The following is a 16,896-nucleotide window of genomic DNA, read 5'->3' on the forward strand; positions in this document are numbered from 1 at the left end:
AGCAGATCAGCAATTTCACCTTTGAGTTCTTTGAGAACTCTCGGGTGGATGCCATCCGGGCCCGGTGATTTGTCAGTTTTTATATTGTCCATTAAGCTTAGAACTTCCTCTCTCGTTACCACTATTCGTCTTAGTTCCTCAGAATCCCTTCCTGCAAATGTTAGTTCAGGTTCAGGGATCTGCCCTATATCTTCCACTGTGAAGACAGATGCAAAGAATTCATTTAGCTTCTCTGCAATCTCCTTATCGTTCTTTAGGACACCTTTGACTCCCTTATCATCCAAGGGTCCAATCGTCTCCCTAGATGGTCTCCTGCTTTGAATGTATTTATAGAATTTTTTGTTGTTGGTTTTTATGTTCTTAGCAATGTGCTCCTCAAATTCTTTTTTAGCATCCCTTATTGTCTTCTTGCATTTCTTTTGCCAGAGTTTGTGTTCCTTTTTATTTTCTTCATTCGGACAAGACTTCCATTTTCTGAAGGAAGACTTTTTGCCTCTAAGAGCTTCCTTGACTTTGCTCGTTAACGATGCTGGCATCTTCTTGGCCCTGGCGGTACCTTTTCTGATCTGCGGTATGCACTCCAGTTGAGCTTCTAATATAGTGTTTTTAAACAACTTCCAAGCATTTTCGAGTGATGTGACCCTCTGGACTTTGTTTTTCAGCTTTCTTTTTACCAATCCCCTCATTTTTGTGAAGTTTCCTCTTTTGAAGTCAAATTTTGAAGCTCTGCTTCTTGCACACAGCTTAGATTCCTCCTCCTCCTCCTGAGTTGGCTTCAAGCACTTCTGGCCTTCCAAATCTCCCCTCTTCCAAGACATGGACATCCCATCTTGCCTTTTCGTGACTCAAACAACTGCCCATCCCTGCTTCCTCCACATGTGCTCACTGCCCTCACCCTGGCTGGGTATGGATTAGATGGACCTTTGCTGACAGAGAACCAAGCAGTAAGGCTGAGTAACGTACCAGATCAGTGGGAGAGACTAACATTGCAAACTTCGTCAGTAAGGAACGCACTGCAGGCTATTTCTCTATGAATCCTGGAGGAGGAGACTGGCTTGGGCTGTGGGAGGGGAAGGGAGGGAGGGCACACAAAGAGGATGGGGGGATATGGACTCCACTCAGTTGCATGACAGGCTCAGCTCCCCTCCTTACAAAAGGACACAGCCATGGTACTTTTTTGGGCTTTTAGTTTCAAAAATCTGTTGAAAGTGAATGACACAGAGTGAGGCTCAGCAGCCAATGTGTGTGTGGGGGACCCAATCCCCCAAATAAAAAACAAGGCCTTAAATGGGTGGGGGGCAGCTTAGAAACCTCCACAATGAAAAACTGCTTCCCACCAAAAGAAACATCACAGGCACAGAAATGGCAACCACCATTTGGAGACGCTGCTGGGTTGGGGGATGGGTGGGCAGGGGGAGTGAGGAGGAGGTCGGCAGCTGGGCTCCGGCTGGGCCCTAGACCTCCCCTGCCATTCACTCTTTGGAATGGTTGCAAAGAACAGTGAGTGGGACCCACAGGAACCTCTCTCCTCCCTCCAAACTGACACAGACAAACTGGGCCTCCCTAAGGCTAAAAATGGCCTAACTCAGGCATCGAGAGTTCAGCATTGTTTTAGAAAACAAGAGTCCAGTGCGAGCTCAGGCAATCCCCAGCCCAACTCGGGTGCTAGTCCTGTCTGGCCTTCTTGCTGCAGCTCTCTTCCGTGGGGGCTGTGGTTGCTGCCGCCACTACTGCTACTGCCGCCACCGTCGCCGCCCCTGTGTTGTCATCGTCCTCCAGTTTCCGTTTGCTGCCCTCGGCAGGGGGGGGCTGGCTGGGGCGTGTTTTGAAGGAGATGATGATGCAGGTCATGTTGTCACAGCCTGTCCCGTCCCCAGACGTGTCAGGAGCTAAGCAACGGTCCAGGAGCTGCCAGAGAGGAGGAAGCAGAGGAGGCGGCTCAGGTTAGCCGAGTCAGGCCTCTGCTGGCTTCATCTCCCAGACAGACAGGGCTGAGAACAATTTTGTACCCCGCCAGGTGACGTACAGGCAGCCCTACGCTGGGCCGAAGGGGATTGCTGCACAAATGGGGAAAGGGTTGAGAAAGAAAGCTGGCCACAGCAGCCAGGCCTGCAAGCAGGCAAATTCAGATGGTCCTGGGACTCCCAGGAACCTGCTTTGCTGTCCCCACCTGGCCGGGTGAGAGATTTCCTGCTGGCTGTGCTCCAAGCCCAGCCTGGCTCGGGCACCTGCATTTCAGTAGCACTGGCCACAATCGCACTCCATGGACCTTCTGGCTAGTTTGGCCCCAGCAGGATCAACAGTAGCCTGCTCAGCAGTAGTCCTGTTGTGCCCTGCAGCCAACAGCTTAGCCGAGGATGTGGAGTCAAGCTATTCTGTAAGCTGCCAGTTCACTTTCAAGCCCCCCACTTACTTCTTCGACTATGGACGACAGAGGCTGCAGCTCTCCGCTCTCCCCCTTTCCAGCGATCTTGGACTGGACAAAATCTACCACCTCTTGGCTGCTCATGACGTTCCTGGACGGAACAGAAGGGAGGTCACCAAAAGCAGCAGGAAGGCTGGGCTGCTCTGGTGCCAATCTAGCCCCTCCAGGCCCTGACTTGGCAGAGGGCATCCACTCCCTCCAGCCCTCCCACGTGTGAGCCATCTGGCCACCACAGCCACAGCCTCCCAGCCAGTGGGAGAGGTAAGTAGGTTGGCCGGCTGGCCGGAAGCCCAGTGGTGGCAGCTCTTGCCCGTTCTCCCAGCTGCCCATCTCCTGCACCTACCAGATGCCATCGCAGGCGATGACCATGAAGTCGTGGTCCTCATTGACTGTCAGCACCTTGATATCTGGCAGTGCAGAAATCATCTGCTCCTCTGGCGGCAAGTTCTTGTTGCGCTTGTAGAAGTGATCTCCTGAAGAGGGGGTGGTCGAAAAGGGATGCTGAGAAAAGGGGCCTCACAACGAATCAGATGGTTTGGCCACGTGGGCCCTCAGCCTGAGCAAGATGGTCATTCTCTGCCCTTCCACTAACCGGCAGCGTGACAAAGCAAGCCATTTTCTTCCCACTCTGATCTTGACCTACCCTGTCCCTCAAAGCAAAGCAGACACTCTGCTACAGGCAGGGCAGGCAAGGGGCCTGAGATGCGAAGGCCCTGCTCTTCCCCCTGTCCAGCCATGGAAGGACAGAGGAGCAAACATTCCTCCCCACACGGCCCTTCCAAGTCACATGCAGGAAAAGCGTAACTCGCCTTTCTCCAGAGAGGAATGGGCGGCAGCAGCAGCAGCAGCCTGAGCAGCCACAGAGGGAAGGCCCCGGCCAGCACTTAGGAAGGATGAAGGGATTGGTGGGGCAACCCTTCCAGACCCGCCGCCTGGGAGCCCACCCACTCACTCACCAATGGCTCTGGAGAGGTTGAGACCCCCGTTCACACGGCCGTCCAGAGTCACTTTCCCACCGGCGTTCTTTATTCTGGCCAGCTCCACCTCATCCTCTGGCTTGTGGTCGTAAGACATGTCCACAGCCTTGCCGCCCTCCGACACCACGCAGCGAGAGTCCCCAGCGTTGGCCACAATGAGTTGTTTGCCCCGGATGAGTGCCACCACTGCTGTTGTGCCACTGTCTGAGCCAGGCTGGGGACAAAGAGGGAAGTGCGTTGTGCCCCACCCGCCCTGCAGGGCCAAGGCTGGCAGGGGCATGTGCCCCAGGAGCAGGGCAACGGCCGCAGAGCTCAGCACGTGCAAAGCAGGCCTGGCGGCCTCCTGGCTCAGGAACTGTGCCGCTCCCTCCTCCCCGCTCCCCCGGGCCTCCCCTCCTGCACAGGCACCGACTGACCTTCTCTTTGCCCTCCATGCCTGGAAGCATCATATCTTCGTCCTCATCCTCCTCAGCTTCTTCCGTGTCGTCCTCATCTTCTCCTTCCTCGCTGCTGTAGCCGTCCTCATCCTCACTGCACTCCTAGTTGGAAGAGGAACCCACCACCCAAAGACAGGAGTGAGCGAGCACAGAGCGCCAGCCGGCCAGCTGCTCTTGCCTCCCAGGGAGGGGCTTGATGGGTGTCTGCCTGCCTAGCCAGGCAGGCTCCCTTGGCAGCCAAGGGGTCTGCGACGCAAAGGTCCTGCTCTTCCACCAGTCCAGCCATGGGAGGACAAAGGGGCAAACCTTCCTCCCCACACCCAATTGCGGGGGATACCTCACTGTCATCTTCCTCCTCCTCCTCTTCCTCCTCCTCCTCTTCCTCCTCCTCCTCGCTGTCGTCAAAGAACTTGGACTTGGCGGCTCGCTGGGCCTTGCTTGTGGAGGAGCAGGATGGCTCGGCCTCCCCTGTGGCAGAGGGTGCTTCCCCCTCTGCAGCAGCCTTCTTCTGGGAAAGGGCAGCATCCCCTCCACCAGCTGCATCTGGGCCAGGAGAGGTGCTGGTGGGGCGGAGCTGGCCGTTCTCCTCTTCCTCCTCCTCCTGATGCCTCAACAGCTCCTCTGCGTCTGCCTCCCCATTCAGGCTCTGGGCCGGGGGGTCCTCCTGAGCCAGTTCTCTGCCTGGTGGCCCCAGCTTGCCCTTGACACAGTTTTGGCCGTAGCGAGTGAGCAGCTCCTCAATGGTCATGGTGGCCTCCTCGTGCAGCAAGGCAGCCTCCTCATTGTCCACTGAGCCAGGGTGGAGAGAAAGAGGGTGCGTGTGAGACTGTCAGGGGCACTTTGTTCCTGGGCCATTCACAACGGCTGAAGGAGGATGGCTTCCACAACTGGGATGGTATCCAACCAAGGAGTTCCACTTGCGCAACGACTCTCAGTTGCTCAATAGAACTTCGTCTCCCTGTTCTCATGCACTCTTTAAATCTGTTCTGGGGGGTCCCCCAACCCTTCAGAGCAGATCTGGGGGAGGGGGAAGACACAGGAAGAGGAATGGAGAGGTAGGGGAGGTTCCGTTGCACAACTGGAAATCCTTGTACAAGTGGAAACATTCTGTTGGATGTCTGCCTATGTAGCCCCCATCAAAACAAAAGTAAAGCAGGTGTTGCTTCCCCAGCCAATCCTATGGAACCTTGCAGGCCCACAACCAGTTTCCCTGAACAGACAAAGATGCTTCATGTGAGAGACAGGCCAGTGCTGTTTAACCAAATAATACCTTGGAGAGCTATAGCCTCTCATGGATAGCAGTACCAGATTTGTTAGGCTGCTGATCTGACTCAAGTCCCTTTTTCTCATTCTTACGATGCAACACTTGCGTACAAGGTGACAAGACACCTCTTCACCTTCAGGCCTGAAATCCCATCAGCAAGATGGGAGTCTTCCTTCTGGCCTGTTTTAAGAGCATCCGTTGCCTCCTCCCTGCCCTTCTCTGGGAGCCCTCATTGACTGCTCAACAGGTAACAGAGATGGAGCCTGTCTCATATTTTAAGAGAAGGGAATTCTAAAGGGTAGGTGCCACTACACTAAAGGACCTCCTGATAAAATGGTATCTGCAGGAGTCCCTCACCTGTAGAGCTTAGTGATCAACTGGGTATATAAGGGATAAGACAATGTTTCAGGTATCCTGGTCCCAAGCTGTATACGGCTTTGTACACCAAAACCATAACCGTGAACTTAGCCTGGCAGCCAGTGCAATTCTTTCAGCAGCAGGGTGACATGTTGGCAATACCTGCTCCAGTGAGCAGTCTCGCTGCCGCATTTCCCACTACCTGCAGCTTCCGGACCAACCTCAAGGGCAGTCCCACATAAAGCACATTACAGTAATCCAGCCTGGAGTTACCAGTGCATGGACAATACTGGTCAGGTTATCCCTGACCTGAAGCTGGTAAAAGGCACCCCTAGTCACTGAGGTCACCTGGGCCTCTAGCAACAAAGATGGATCAAGGTGCATCCCCAGACTACAAACCTGCTCTTTCAGAGGAAATACAACCTCATCCAAAGCAGGCAATTGACCAATTATCTGAACTTGGGAACCACCAACCCACAGTGCCTCCATCTTGCTAGGATCCATACTCAGTTTAGTGGCCCTCATCCAGCCCACCACCAAGTCCAGGCACCAAACCAGGGCTTGCACGGCCTCGCACGATTCAGATCTTACAGAGAAACAGAGCTGGGTATCATCAGCGTACTGCTGACACCTCACCCCAAATCTCCTGACGACCGCTCCCAAAGGTTTGATATAGATGTTAAACAGCATGGGGGACAAGGTGGTACCCTGTGGCACCCCACAGCACAACTGCCAGGGAGAGAAAGACAATCACACAAAACTATTCTCAGAAAGTGACACTGGAGGTAGATACCCATCTCACCAAGTCGGCTCAGAAGGATACCATGTTCAATAGTATCAAAAGCCACAAAGAGATCAAGAATAACAGTGCCGCACTCCCCCGTCCCTCTCCCAAGAAAGGTCATCCATCAGGGTGACCAAGGCCGATTCAGTCCCATAACCAGGCCTGAACTCAGATTGCAATGGGTCAAGATAATGTTTCATCCAAGAGTACTTGCAATTGTTGTGCCTCAACCCTCTCAATCACCTTACCTAAAAGGGGGGAGGTATTTGCAACCAGGCAATAATTGGTGCAAATCAATGGGTCCAGGATGGGCTTTTTCAGGCGCAGTCAGATCATCACCTCTTTCAGGGTAGCTGGAACCACTCCCTCCCGCAACAACATGTTGACCACCCCCTGGATCCAAACCCCCTCGGCAAGCTTTAACAAGCCAAGGAGAGCAAGCGTCGAGAGGACACGTTGCTGGCTGCATCATCACAAGCACCTTGTCCACATCATCAGGCCGCATCAACTGATCCCAAGAAGTTGCAGCAGACGTTGCACTGGACACCTCATTGGGGACTACAGTAGATGTGGAGGGGGCATCAAGACTGCTACGGAGGCAAGCAACTTTACCCTCAAAGTGCCTTGCAAACAATTCACAGTGGGCCTCCGAAGGGTCTATAACTCCATTTCCTGGAGTTGATGTCAACATGTCTAGTAAACATTGTCTAATTGTTAGGAATTTTTTTGGCATTTTAATAATGTTATGACCTTGTTATTTAATTTTTGTAAATTGTAATGTTTTTATTGATATGTATTTCTATATTTGTGTTTATTTTTTGTAAAACACTTTGAGGGCCTTTTGGCCAAAAACCAGGATAGAAATAAACCATAATAATAATAATAAGGAGAAGAACAGAACCCTGACAATACGGAAAAGCTCCACTGGACAGCTACCTGCGATGGTGGCAGAGAAGTGGGCCTTCTTCACCACCCTCACTACCGGTTATGATGTTATACTCATGCCTGATCAGCCTCATATCATGTCTTTCACCATTTGTACTCTAGCCATCGTCCAGCCTGTTTCATTGCCCTTAGGTCACTGGGGTACAAAGGTGCAAACTGGGCTCCACAATGCCAGAGAGGGCGCTCGGGGGCAACCATGTCAAGAGCCTGACATGCCTTGCTGTTCCACAGTGTGACAAGGGCTTCAACAGGGTCACCTGCTCTATCTACTGAGAACTCCCCCAGGGCTTTTGGGAATCCTGTGGATTCCACCAGGGGCGGACCATCTGAATCTGTCCACCACCCCTGCAGGGGAGGATCGGAGCCATGAGTCTAAACTTCACCAGGAAGTGGTCTGACCATAACAGTGGGATGACATCCACCCCCCTATCTCCAGACCACCCCTTCCTCCATCTGTGACAAAAATCAAGTTGAAGGTGCACCCTGCCCTATGCATCAGGCTGGTGACAACTTGAGATAGCCTCATGGTCGTCACGGAAGCCATGAAATTCCGAGCTAGAACACTAGAGGCAACCTCAGCATGGACATTGAAATCACCCAGCACTATCATTCCAGGGTCCTCCAATACCACAGCCAAGATAGCCTCCACCGGCTTAGTCAAAGAAGCTGCCGGGCACCAGGGTGGACGGTACACCAGCAGCAACCGTAGTTTACTGTCTCCTTGACCCGACACCAGATGCAGGCCCTCACAGCCAGCTCCAAGACAGAGTGGTTTCCTGGTGACAGAGATGGAAGTTCTGTAGACCACAGCAACTCCTCCCCTCCGTCCCTGCAGCCTGTGCTGGTGTTGCACTGAGTATCCAGGTGGGCAACGCTGGGTCAAATCAACTCCTCCCAGCTGACTGACCCAGGTCTTGGTAACGCATACCAAATCGGCATCCTGTAGTCTTACTATGTACTGATCTGGCATTAAACAACAGCACACACAGGCTAGTGGGCACAGCAGATAAAGCAATGAGGAAGCCATCTATGGGAGGAGTGGGAGCAGGGAACAAGGTGTAGAAAGCTGTATAGTGAAGCTGCCAAATACAACTCTGTGGGGAGGGAGTTCTACAACTTTTAGGGGCTCCAGCAGAGAATGTTCTCTCCTGGGTCACCTTCCTCTGGGCTTCTGAAGGTGGTGGAACTACCAAGAGGGCCTCCTCTGCTGATCTTGAGACGGCCTGTAGGGAAGGGGGCAGTCTTTGTGATATATGGAGCCAAAGTCATTTAGAGATTTAACACTGCCATGAGCACCTTAAATTTGGCCCCAGATACAAACTAGCAACCAATGCAGTTGTTTTAGAATTGGGGTTATGCAAGTTCTAAAAGGAACCCCAGCCAGCTATTGGGCTGCTGATTTTTGGATCAGTTGAAGCTTCTGAGTCATCTTCAAGGGCAGCCCCACAAAGAGCACATTACAATAATCCAATCTGGAAGTTACCAGATGGTGTTCTCAGGGAAGCTCCTGACTAGGCAATAAACTGCCCTTTCACTCACCATCATCTTCATCTGCCACTTTTTCCTCCTTCTCCTCGCCATCGTCTCGGGGTCGACCTGCCATCAGTGCCAATTCCTTGATCACCTCCTCTGTTGTCAGCTTGGCATCAATTGCCAGAAAAGCATCTTCAAGTGCCTGTAAGCAGCACAGAGTGTGTGCAATTCCTAACACAATTATTATGGGATAATTCTACACTGCACTAGAACAGCTAGCCAATAGAAAGAGGGCTTCATGCTGCCCTGTGCCTCAATATCCTCAGAAAATTCACTGCTACCAACAGACTTGCCTCAGCTCAAAAGAACGCTGTTTCCAAATCCAGCCTTTGCTCCGGCTGGAAAGGTGAAGGGAGATTAAACTCTACTTGGGAGCTTCCCAGAACCAGAACTAAGCAAACTACAATTAGGTGACAGAGCGCTGGACTAAACAGATCCCTGCACATATCTTGCAAAGTAGTTCTGTTATTCTCTGGAGGCTTGTTACTAAGTGATAATCAAGAAATGCCACAAAGGTTCAGGACTGAGCCACCAACGCACAAGTTCTCTCTAGTAGTTACAGCACTCAATAAAAAACCAAATTGAAAGCTTGAATATAACAAGATTTGGGATAGGAGTGATCACAGTCACAGGAAGGGTCAAGTTACAATAGCCCACTAAACCATCTTGCTGTAATTTGCAAATAAGAAGCACATTTTAGTTCTAGAGAAGCAACAGCAAGTGAGGGCTGTGTTAACTTTTTCCTCGCTGTTTGAACCTGGTGAAAAACAATTGTCCCACTACCTGAAGGTAAGATCCCTGCTGTTTGGCCCTGAAATCTGAGGCACAGTAAGGGGAAGATGCTCATTGGAGAAAGATCTTTTGTATCTTACCTTTTGCAACTTGCCTTCCTTATATGCTTTCTGGTCCTTGATGATTTCTGGGAGGTATTTGGCACAATACAAAGCAACTTCTTCCCCTGCAGCAAAGGACAGGACAGTTAGAGATCCACCCTCCCCCCTTGCCCCACCCATGACTAGCGTTATAATTTATCTCAGAGGAAAGTGCAAACGGTGTAAAAGGAAAAAGAGGACCATCAATGGGCGGGAGGTCAGGCATGCAGGTGATGGAACCACTGCTTTGCTCATGCCAACCAGTCTCCATACTACCCAAACCAGAAAAGACAACAAGACCAGCTCAAAAGAAGACCAAAACCGCAGTTGTGGCACCAACACTGTGGCAGTGGTGCTACCTCTGGTCTCTCACTGGAGAGGAGCATGTACACAAGTCCAAGGCTGAGAGTGGCTGATCCAAGCCAGAGAGTGAAATCTTTCCCAGGCTGACCTGCACCATGACCTGGGGAGCGGCTGTCAGATGAACCAGAAGGACCATCACTCCACAGCTGCCTGTAAGCTGCTGGCCCGGCAAGCGCTAGGGTCCCAGATGGCCCTTACCTCCGTGCCCGTCGTAGACGGAGAACATCGCGGTCTCGCTGTCCAGGTCGGGAATGCAGTTGTGGGCGTCCTGAAAGAGAAGGCGGCGGGCCTATGAGTGGGGAAGGCGCGGCAGTCCAGCGCATCAAACCCTGGCAACTCCCAGCACTGAGGGAGGCGGGACCGGGGCCACAGGCCAGACCGCGGGCCTGAACCGGCCGCCGCCGCCACCACCAACAGCAGCAGCGACCCCCGAGGAAGTGCGGCTCGCCCATCGGTCCGCAGGGGGGGAGGAGGAGGACGGGCGGCGGCGACCGGGCAACCCACCGACCGTCCCTCCCTCCCGCGTGGCGGAAGGAGGGCCGACAGGAATAAGCCCCTCGCTCACCTCCATAGAGACTCGCCAGCCCTGCATGGCGCTATAGCCGAAGTGCAGCGGACGCGGCCCTGCCCCGGAGCCGTCCCCGGAACTCTTGGCCGTGCTGGGCTGCGACAAGTAGGCACCCATGGCTGGCAGGCAGGCAGGCAGGACGGCAGGCGCAGGCCCCGCCGAGCCGGACAAGGGAAAAGGGGCGGGCGGAGGCGGAGGCAGAAAGGAACCGAGCAAGGGAAGGAGACCGGGAGACGGAACCGGAAGCAGGCACCATAGAGTCGCCACCGCACGGCAGGAGGGAGGGAGGCCGGAAGCCGAGTGAGGCAAGGGGAGTCCGCGGTCACAGCGCAGCGAGGTCCTCGCGCAGAGCGGTTAAGGAGGGGGAGCAACTATAGAGTTTAAGGGACGGAGAGGCCAGCTTCTGCGTGCCGACGGTTGCCAGGCAACGATGGAAAGGCGCAAGGCGCTGTTGTTCAACGGGTTTGCATCCCAGTTGGCGTCAGAGCTGCGACTCGCCTGGGAAACGCCCCTGCCCGCGCCGCGTGCTCTGCCGCGAAACGTCGGGCTTTCCCCCGGCTCCAGAAGCCGCTGCCGGAACTTTCGGCTGCCCTCGCGAGCCTAAGGCTGCCGCTGCCGCGAGGCTCCTTTGCGCCGGTACCGCCGCGAGAACCTCGTGGCCCCTCTCTGTTCCCAGTTGCCCCAGTCCCATCGCGGCGGCCTCGGTTTCTCCGTCTGATGCCTGGCTGTCAAGGTCCGCATGACACTCCAGCCTCATTTCGGGAAACGGGTTCAGTGAGAAGCTGAAAACACGCGTCTAAACAAGGAACGCCACACGAAGCTCGTGGCTGGTTGAGTACTTCCCACCCGAGCTCAGCGCTCCTCGCCCAGCAAGGGATGGTTCGGACGCTGCGAGTTGGTAGAGGTCTCGGGGCGGGGGGGTCCTTCGAGGGGCTCCTCAGGCTTGCGTTGCAGCAACAGAAATCCATCCCCAAAGACCCGCCTGAAGAACTAGCGCTAAGGGCGCCTTCATGTCACTCTGCGAAACTCCCGACAGTAACAAGGCTGGAGATGTGTCGCTCGCTCTGCCGTCATCGCCTCCAGAGTAGACTCAAAACTGAGCTCTCGCTACTGTATTTCATCTAAATCATTGGTCCTGCTCCTTGGGAAACGTTTGTATGCTGTTTACCACCTTCTTGTATTTTTATGAAAGGTGGTCTGTGAATACGTCAATAAATAAATAACTCAGTGGTGGGCTGGATGAGGGCCAATAAACTGAGTCTGAATCCTAGTGAGATGGAGGCGCTGTGGGTTGGTGGTTCCTGAGTTCGGATAATTGGTCAGTTGTCTGCTTTGGATGGGGTCGTACTCCCTCTGAAAGAGCAGGTCCATAGTCTGGGGGTGCTCCTGGATCCATTTTTGTCACTAGAGGCCCAGGTGACCTCCATGGCTAGGAGTGCCTTTTACCAGCTTTGGCTGGTGAGACAGCTGCGGTCATTTCTGGACCGGGATAGTCTGACTGCTTTTGTCCATGCACTGGTAACCTCCAGGCAGGATTACTGTAATGAACTCTGTGTGGGGCTGCCCTTGAAGTTGGTCCGGAAGCTGCAGCTGGTGCAAAATGCGGTGGCAAGACTACTCACTGGGGCAGGGTATCACAAACATGTCACCCCAGGGCTGAAAAAATTGCCCTGGCTGCCCATTTGCTACCGGGCTAAGTTCTAGTTTTTGTGTACGAAGCCTTATACGGGACCAGGATACCTGAAAACCATATTATCCCTTATATACCCAGTCCATCACTGCACTCTGCAGGTGAGGGCTTCCTGCAGATACCATCCATGGGTAAATGGACCTTTAGTGTAGAGTAGGGCCCTGCTTCTCAGCTTTTCGGCGTTCCGTTAATAGGGCACCAGCGGGGCGATCAACTGGAGGGGGGGCTGGAGCTCCCTGCACTCCAGCTGATCACGCCGTAGGAGGGGAAGATTGGCTGTAGCTTGCTACTGTTGGAATTCTATTGAGTTGCGTAGCAGAGCGGAGAGTATTGAGCAAGCTTGTGTGTGTGTGTTTGAATCTTTGCTAAGATTCTACCTTCCTTGAAAATTAGGCAGACACTTTAAGCTTTAAAATAAAAAAGAACTACTTTATTCTGGAACTACATGCTTGATAGGAAAGAGTTCTATATCTAGCTAACTAGCTATGTTGGAGCAGCCTGCACTGGTCCCAGTGCAGCTCTCATGCTGGTTGAGAGGGAGAGACAAAGGAAAGATGTCTGCTCCCCTCTCGAGAGAGAAGAAGAAACTGGGAAGGCGGGAAGGAACTGGGATCAACATCCTTTGCATATCAGTCTAGCAGGATGGGGAGAGACGGCAAGGATCAAAGGACAGGTATAGCCTAGCAAGCAAGAGGTCTCCTCCCTAGCTACCCTTTTTAACCCCATGCAGCCTCAACCCACCAAGTTGGAGTTGAACCTCATACATTCCAACAGCTACAGCCGATCTTATCTTCTGGCGTGATCAGACTCCCCCACGCGAGCTGATCGAGGAGGGGAAGATCAGCTGTAGCGTGCTACAGCTGATCTCCTCCTCCTTGGGGGCGGTCAGACTCGTGCGCTCCAGCTGATCGCGCCAGAGGAGGGGAAGATCTGATCTTCTCCTCTTCTGGTGCGATCAATAGGTTGGGTTCCAGATCCCCGTACTACAGTTGATCTGCTTTTCGGTGGTTTTCACTTTCCGGCAGGGGTCTGGAACCTAACCTGCTGTATGAGTGGGGCCCTACTGTAGTAGCACCAACACTTTGGAATTCACTCCTGTTAAATATTAGACGGGCACCATCTTTGTTATCCTTTTGGCAACTTCTGAAGACCTTCCTCTTTCAACAAGCCTTTTTAGTAGAGACCTTATTCCAGTCTGTGTCTGTGCTGGAGTTACATTTTAAGTTGTTTTAAACATGGTTGGATGAACATCTTCAGCAAATGAGTATGAACAGAGCTTTCTTTTAAAGGTGTTTTTAAAGATGGCTTGTTTTTGATAAATCCATGTTGGCTTCTAGTAACCACTGCATTCTTTTCAAGGTGGTTACAGATCAACGACTTTATAATCCGCTCCAGAATTTTCCCAGGGCTTGATGTCAGGCTGACTGGTCTGTAGTTCCCAGGTTCCTTCTTTTTGCCCTCTTTGAAGATAGGGACAACATTAGCCCTCCTCCAGTCATTTGGCATGTCACTCATCCTCCATGATTTCTCAAAGATAATAGACAGTGGTTCTGAGAGTTCTTCAGCCAGTTCCTTCAGTACTCTAGGATACAGTTCATCAGGCAGATTTGAACTCATTCATAGTGATTAAGTATTCCTTGACCATTTGTCTTATCAATTTCAAGCTGCAATCCTGCCCCTTCAACTTCATGTTTGCCAGGAGGGTTGTAGACTGAGCTAAATTAGGAATTGTGCAGTTCTACCATTTCTTTGTCATCTGTTATCATTTTGCCATCCTCATTGAGTAGCTCTACCACCATTTCTTTTTTCTGTCTTTTACTATGACACCTGAAGAGAGGTTTTTTGTTGCTTTTGCCATCTCTCACTAACCTCAGTTCATTCTCAGCTTTATTTATTATTTGGTTTATATCCCACCCTTCCTCCTAGCAGGAGCCCGGGGTGGCTTTAGTCTTTCTGACGTCAACCTTGCAATTCCATGCTACCTGTCTGTACTCTTCCTTTGTGGTCTGGCCTTTCTTCGACTTCCTGTGTGTCCCTTTTTTATGTTCATCTCTAAGCTTTCTGTGAAGCCATATTGACTTCTTCTGCTGTCTTTCCCCTTTTTTACTTGATGGAATTGTTTGCAATTGTGCCTTTAGAATTTCCTTTTTTAGAAACTGGATTCCTTTTTCTCATTAGGGTCTCTTGCCACGGAACCTTACTTACCATTGTTCTGAGATTATTAAAATTGGCTTTCCTGAAGTCCAGGGTACACGTATGGCTACTCTCAGCTTTTGCTTCCTTTAAAATCAACGACTCAAGTATAGTGTGGTCACTTTCCCCCAGAGTTCCCATAACTGCCACTTCACCCACCAAGTCATCTCTGCTGGTTAGAATGAAGTCAAAGATAGCTGATCCTCTAGTTGCTTCCTCCACTTTCTGTAGGAAAAAGTTATCTCCAGCACAAGTCAGGAATTTCTTGGAGGGGCTGTGTTTGGCAGAATTTGCAATTGAAGTCCCCCATTACCGCTACATCATGCTTCCTCGAAACACTGCAATTTGCTTTTCAAAAGTTTCATCCTTGTCTTCTCCTTGATTGGGTCGTCAGTAGTAGATTCCAACCACCATGTTGCTTGCCCCATTAATTTTAATCCAGATGCTCTTGGTGGAGCTACCAAGCTCATCCTCCTGTATTTCCTTCCAGGGATATATATTTTTAACATATAGCATGATTCTGCCTCTCTTTCTATTCCTTCTGTTCTTTTTGAACAAGTTCTGTCCTTCAGTTGCTGTATTCCAGTCACGGGAATAATCCCACCAAGTTTCAGTTATACCTATCAAGTCGTATTTACTCTCCTGTACTAAGAGTTCGTCCTGTTTGTTTCCCATACTCTGGGCATTAGTATGCAGACCATGGCTTCCTTTGTCTCTCCCCTTGTATGTTTTCCTAAACTAAAAGTCTCTCAAGTTGGGAAAGTGCAGGCTGTATTCAGGTCCTGCTTGCAGGCTTGATAGCTTGAATCTCCAAATGTGTCATTTAACCCTATATATACCTGTAAATAGACTTAAGCCTTGCAGATTTAAAATGCCAATCGAACAAAAATTTATGGAACCTTTCTTAAGATTTCTGCTTATGGTTTGTTGTGGAACATGTTGCCATAGGCTGCCCAGGGCTCCTGCTGGGAGAAAGGGCGGGATATAAATCTAATAAAATTCCAGACATAAGAACATAAGAGCCAGCTGGATCAGGCCAGTGGCCCATCCAGTCCAACATCTTCTCACAGTGGCCAACCAGTTGCCCATTGGGAAGTCCGCAAGCAAAACCTAAGTGCAAAGAGCACTTTCCTCTCTTGCGGTTACCAGCAACTGTTATTTGGAAGTATACTGCCGCCTACTGTGGAGACATCATGAGAAGACATGATTCACTAGAAAGACAATAATGCTGGGAAAACAGAAGGGAGTAGAAAAAGAGGAAGGCCAAACAAGAGATGGATTGATTCCATAAGGGAAGCCACAGACCTGCACTTACAAGCTCTGAACAGGGTGGTTCACAACAGATGCTCTTGGAGTTCACTGATTCATAGGGTTGCCGTAAGTCATAGTCGACGAAGGCACATAACAACAACTGTGGAGGCAGAGCATAGTCAGCATGGCTAGTAGCCACTGATAGCCTTTTCCTCCATTAGTTTGTTTAATCCTCTTTTAAAGCCATCCAAGTTGATGGCCATGACTGCCTTTTGTGGGCGCAAATTCCATAGTTTAACTATGCAGTGTGTGAAGAGGTACATTTTTTGTCTCTCCTGAATATTCCAACACTCAGCTTCATTGGATGTTCATGAGCTCTAGTGTTATGAGGGAGAAAAAAATTCTCTATTCACTTGCTCCATCCCATGCATATCTTTATACACTTCTATCATGTCACCTTTTCTTTAAAACCAGGGGTTCCCAAACCTTTCCCCCTGTGGACTATTTGAAAATTGCTGATGGTCTTGGAGGACCACTTAATGATTATTCTGCTTGTTGCAGCTAGATGCTGCGTGATTTTAAATTGTATTTTCATTGCTTCTTTTTTTATATTGTTTTATTGCATTACAATTTGCAGTCAAATTGTAACACAATAAAATGCAGTATAAAAATAAAAGATGCCATGAAAATACAATTAAAATTCAGTGTGAATATTTAATGTGGACATGCCACAGACCGCATGAACGAAGCTCACAGAAAACAGTTTGGGAACAGTTTGCTCTAAACTGAAATGCTACAAGTCTTCCTCACAGGGGAGTTGTTCCATTCCCTTGATCATTTTGGTTGCCCTTTTCCAGCTCTACAATATCTTTTTAAGGTGAGGTGACCAGAACTGTACACAGTATTCCAAATGCGGCTGCACCATAGATTTGTATAATGGCATTATGACATTGACTGTTTTATTTTCAATACTTTTCCCAATGATTCCTAGCATGGAATTTGCCTTTTCCACAGCTGCCGTGCACTAGGTCAACATCGAGCTATCTGCTATGGCCCTAAGGTCTCATTCCTGGTCAGTCACTGACATGCACCACTTGACACTTGCTCACATTAAATTGCATTTGCCATTTTAACACCCATTCACTCAGTTTGAAGATGTCCTGTTGGAGCTCTTTGCAATCCCTGTTTTGTTTTAACAATCCTGAACAATTTAGTATCATCAGCAAACTTGTCCACC

The 16,896-nt window shown here is 50.8% G+C and overlaps 1 protein-coding gene across 1 annotated transcript; it reads right to left on the reverse strand.

Moving 5' to 3' along the window:
• Positions 1–1,170: 1,170 nt before the first annotated feature.
• Positions 1,171–10,845, reverse strand: PPM1G (protein phosphatase, Mg2+/Mn2+ dependent 1G). Its single transcript, XM_061625981.1, has 10 exons — positions 10,523–10,845; positions 10,156–10,225; positions 9,595–9,680; positions 8,729–8,864; positions 4,177–4,628; positions 3,819–3,941; positions 3,382–3,616; positions 2,769–2,898; positions 2,414–2,516; positions 1,171–1,908 (listed from the first exon to the last, which is right to left on the reverse strand). Exons 1-10 carry the CDS (start codon positions 10,640–10,642, stop codon positions 1,666–1,668), a joined length of 1,698 nt encoding a protein of 565 aa, XP_061481965.1. The 5' UTR covers positions 10,643–10,845; the 3' UTR covers positions 1,171–1,665.
• Between the last annotated feature and the right edge of the window lie 6,051 nt (positions 10,846–16,896).

The sequence above is a fragment of the Rhineura floridana genome, chromosome 4, assembly GCF_030035675.1.
Source record: "Rhineura floridana isolate rRhiFlo1 chromosome 4, rRhiFlo1.hap2, whole genome shotgun sequence".
Taxonomy (NCBI): domain Eukaryota; kingdom Metazoa; phylum Chordata; class Lepidosauria; order Squamata; family Rhineuridae; genus Rhineura; species Rhineura floridana.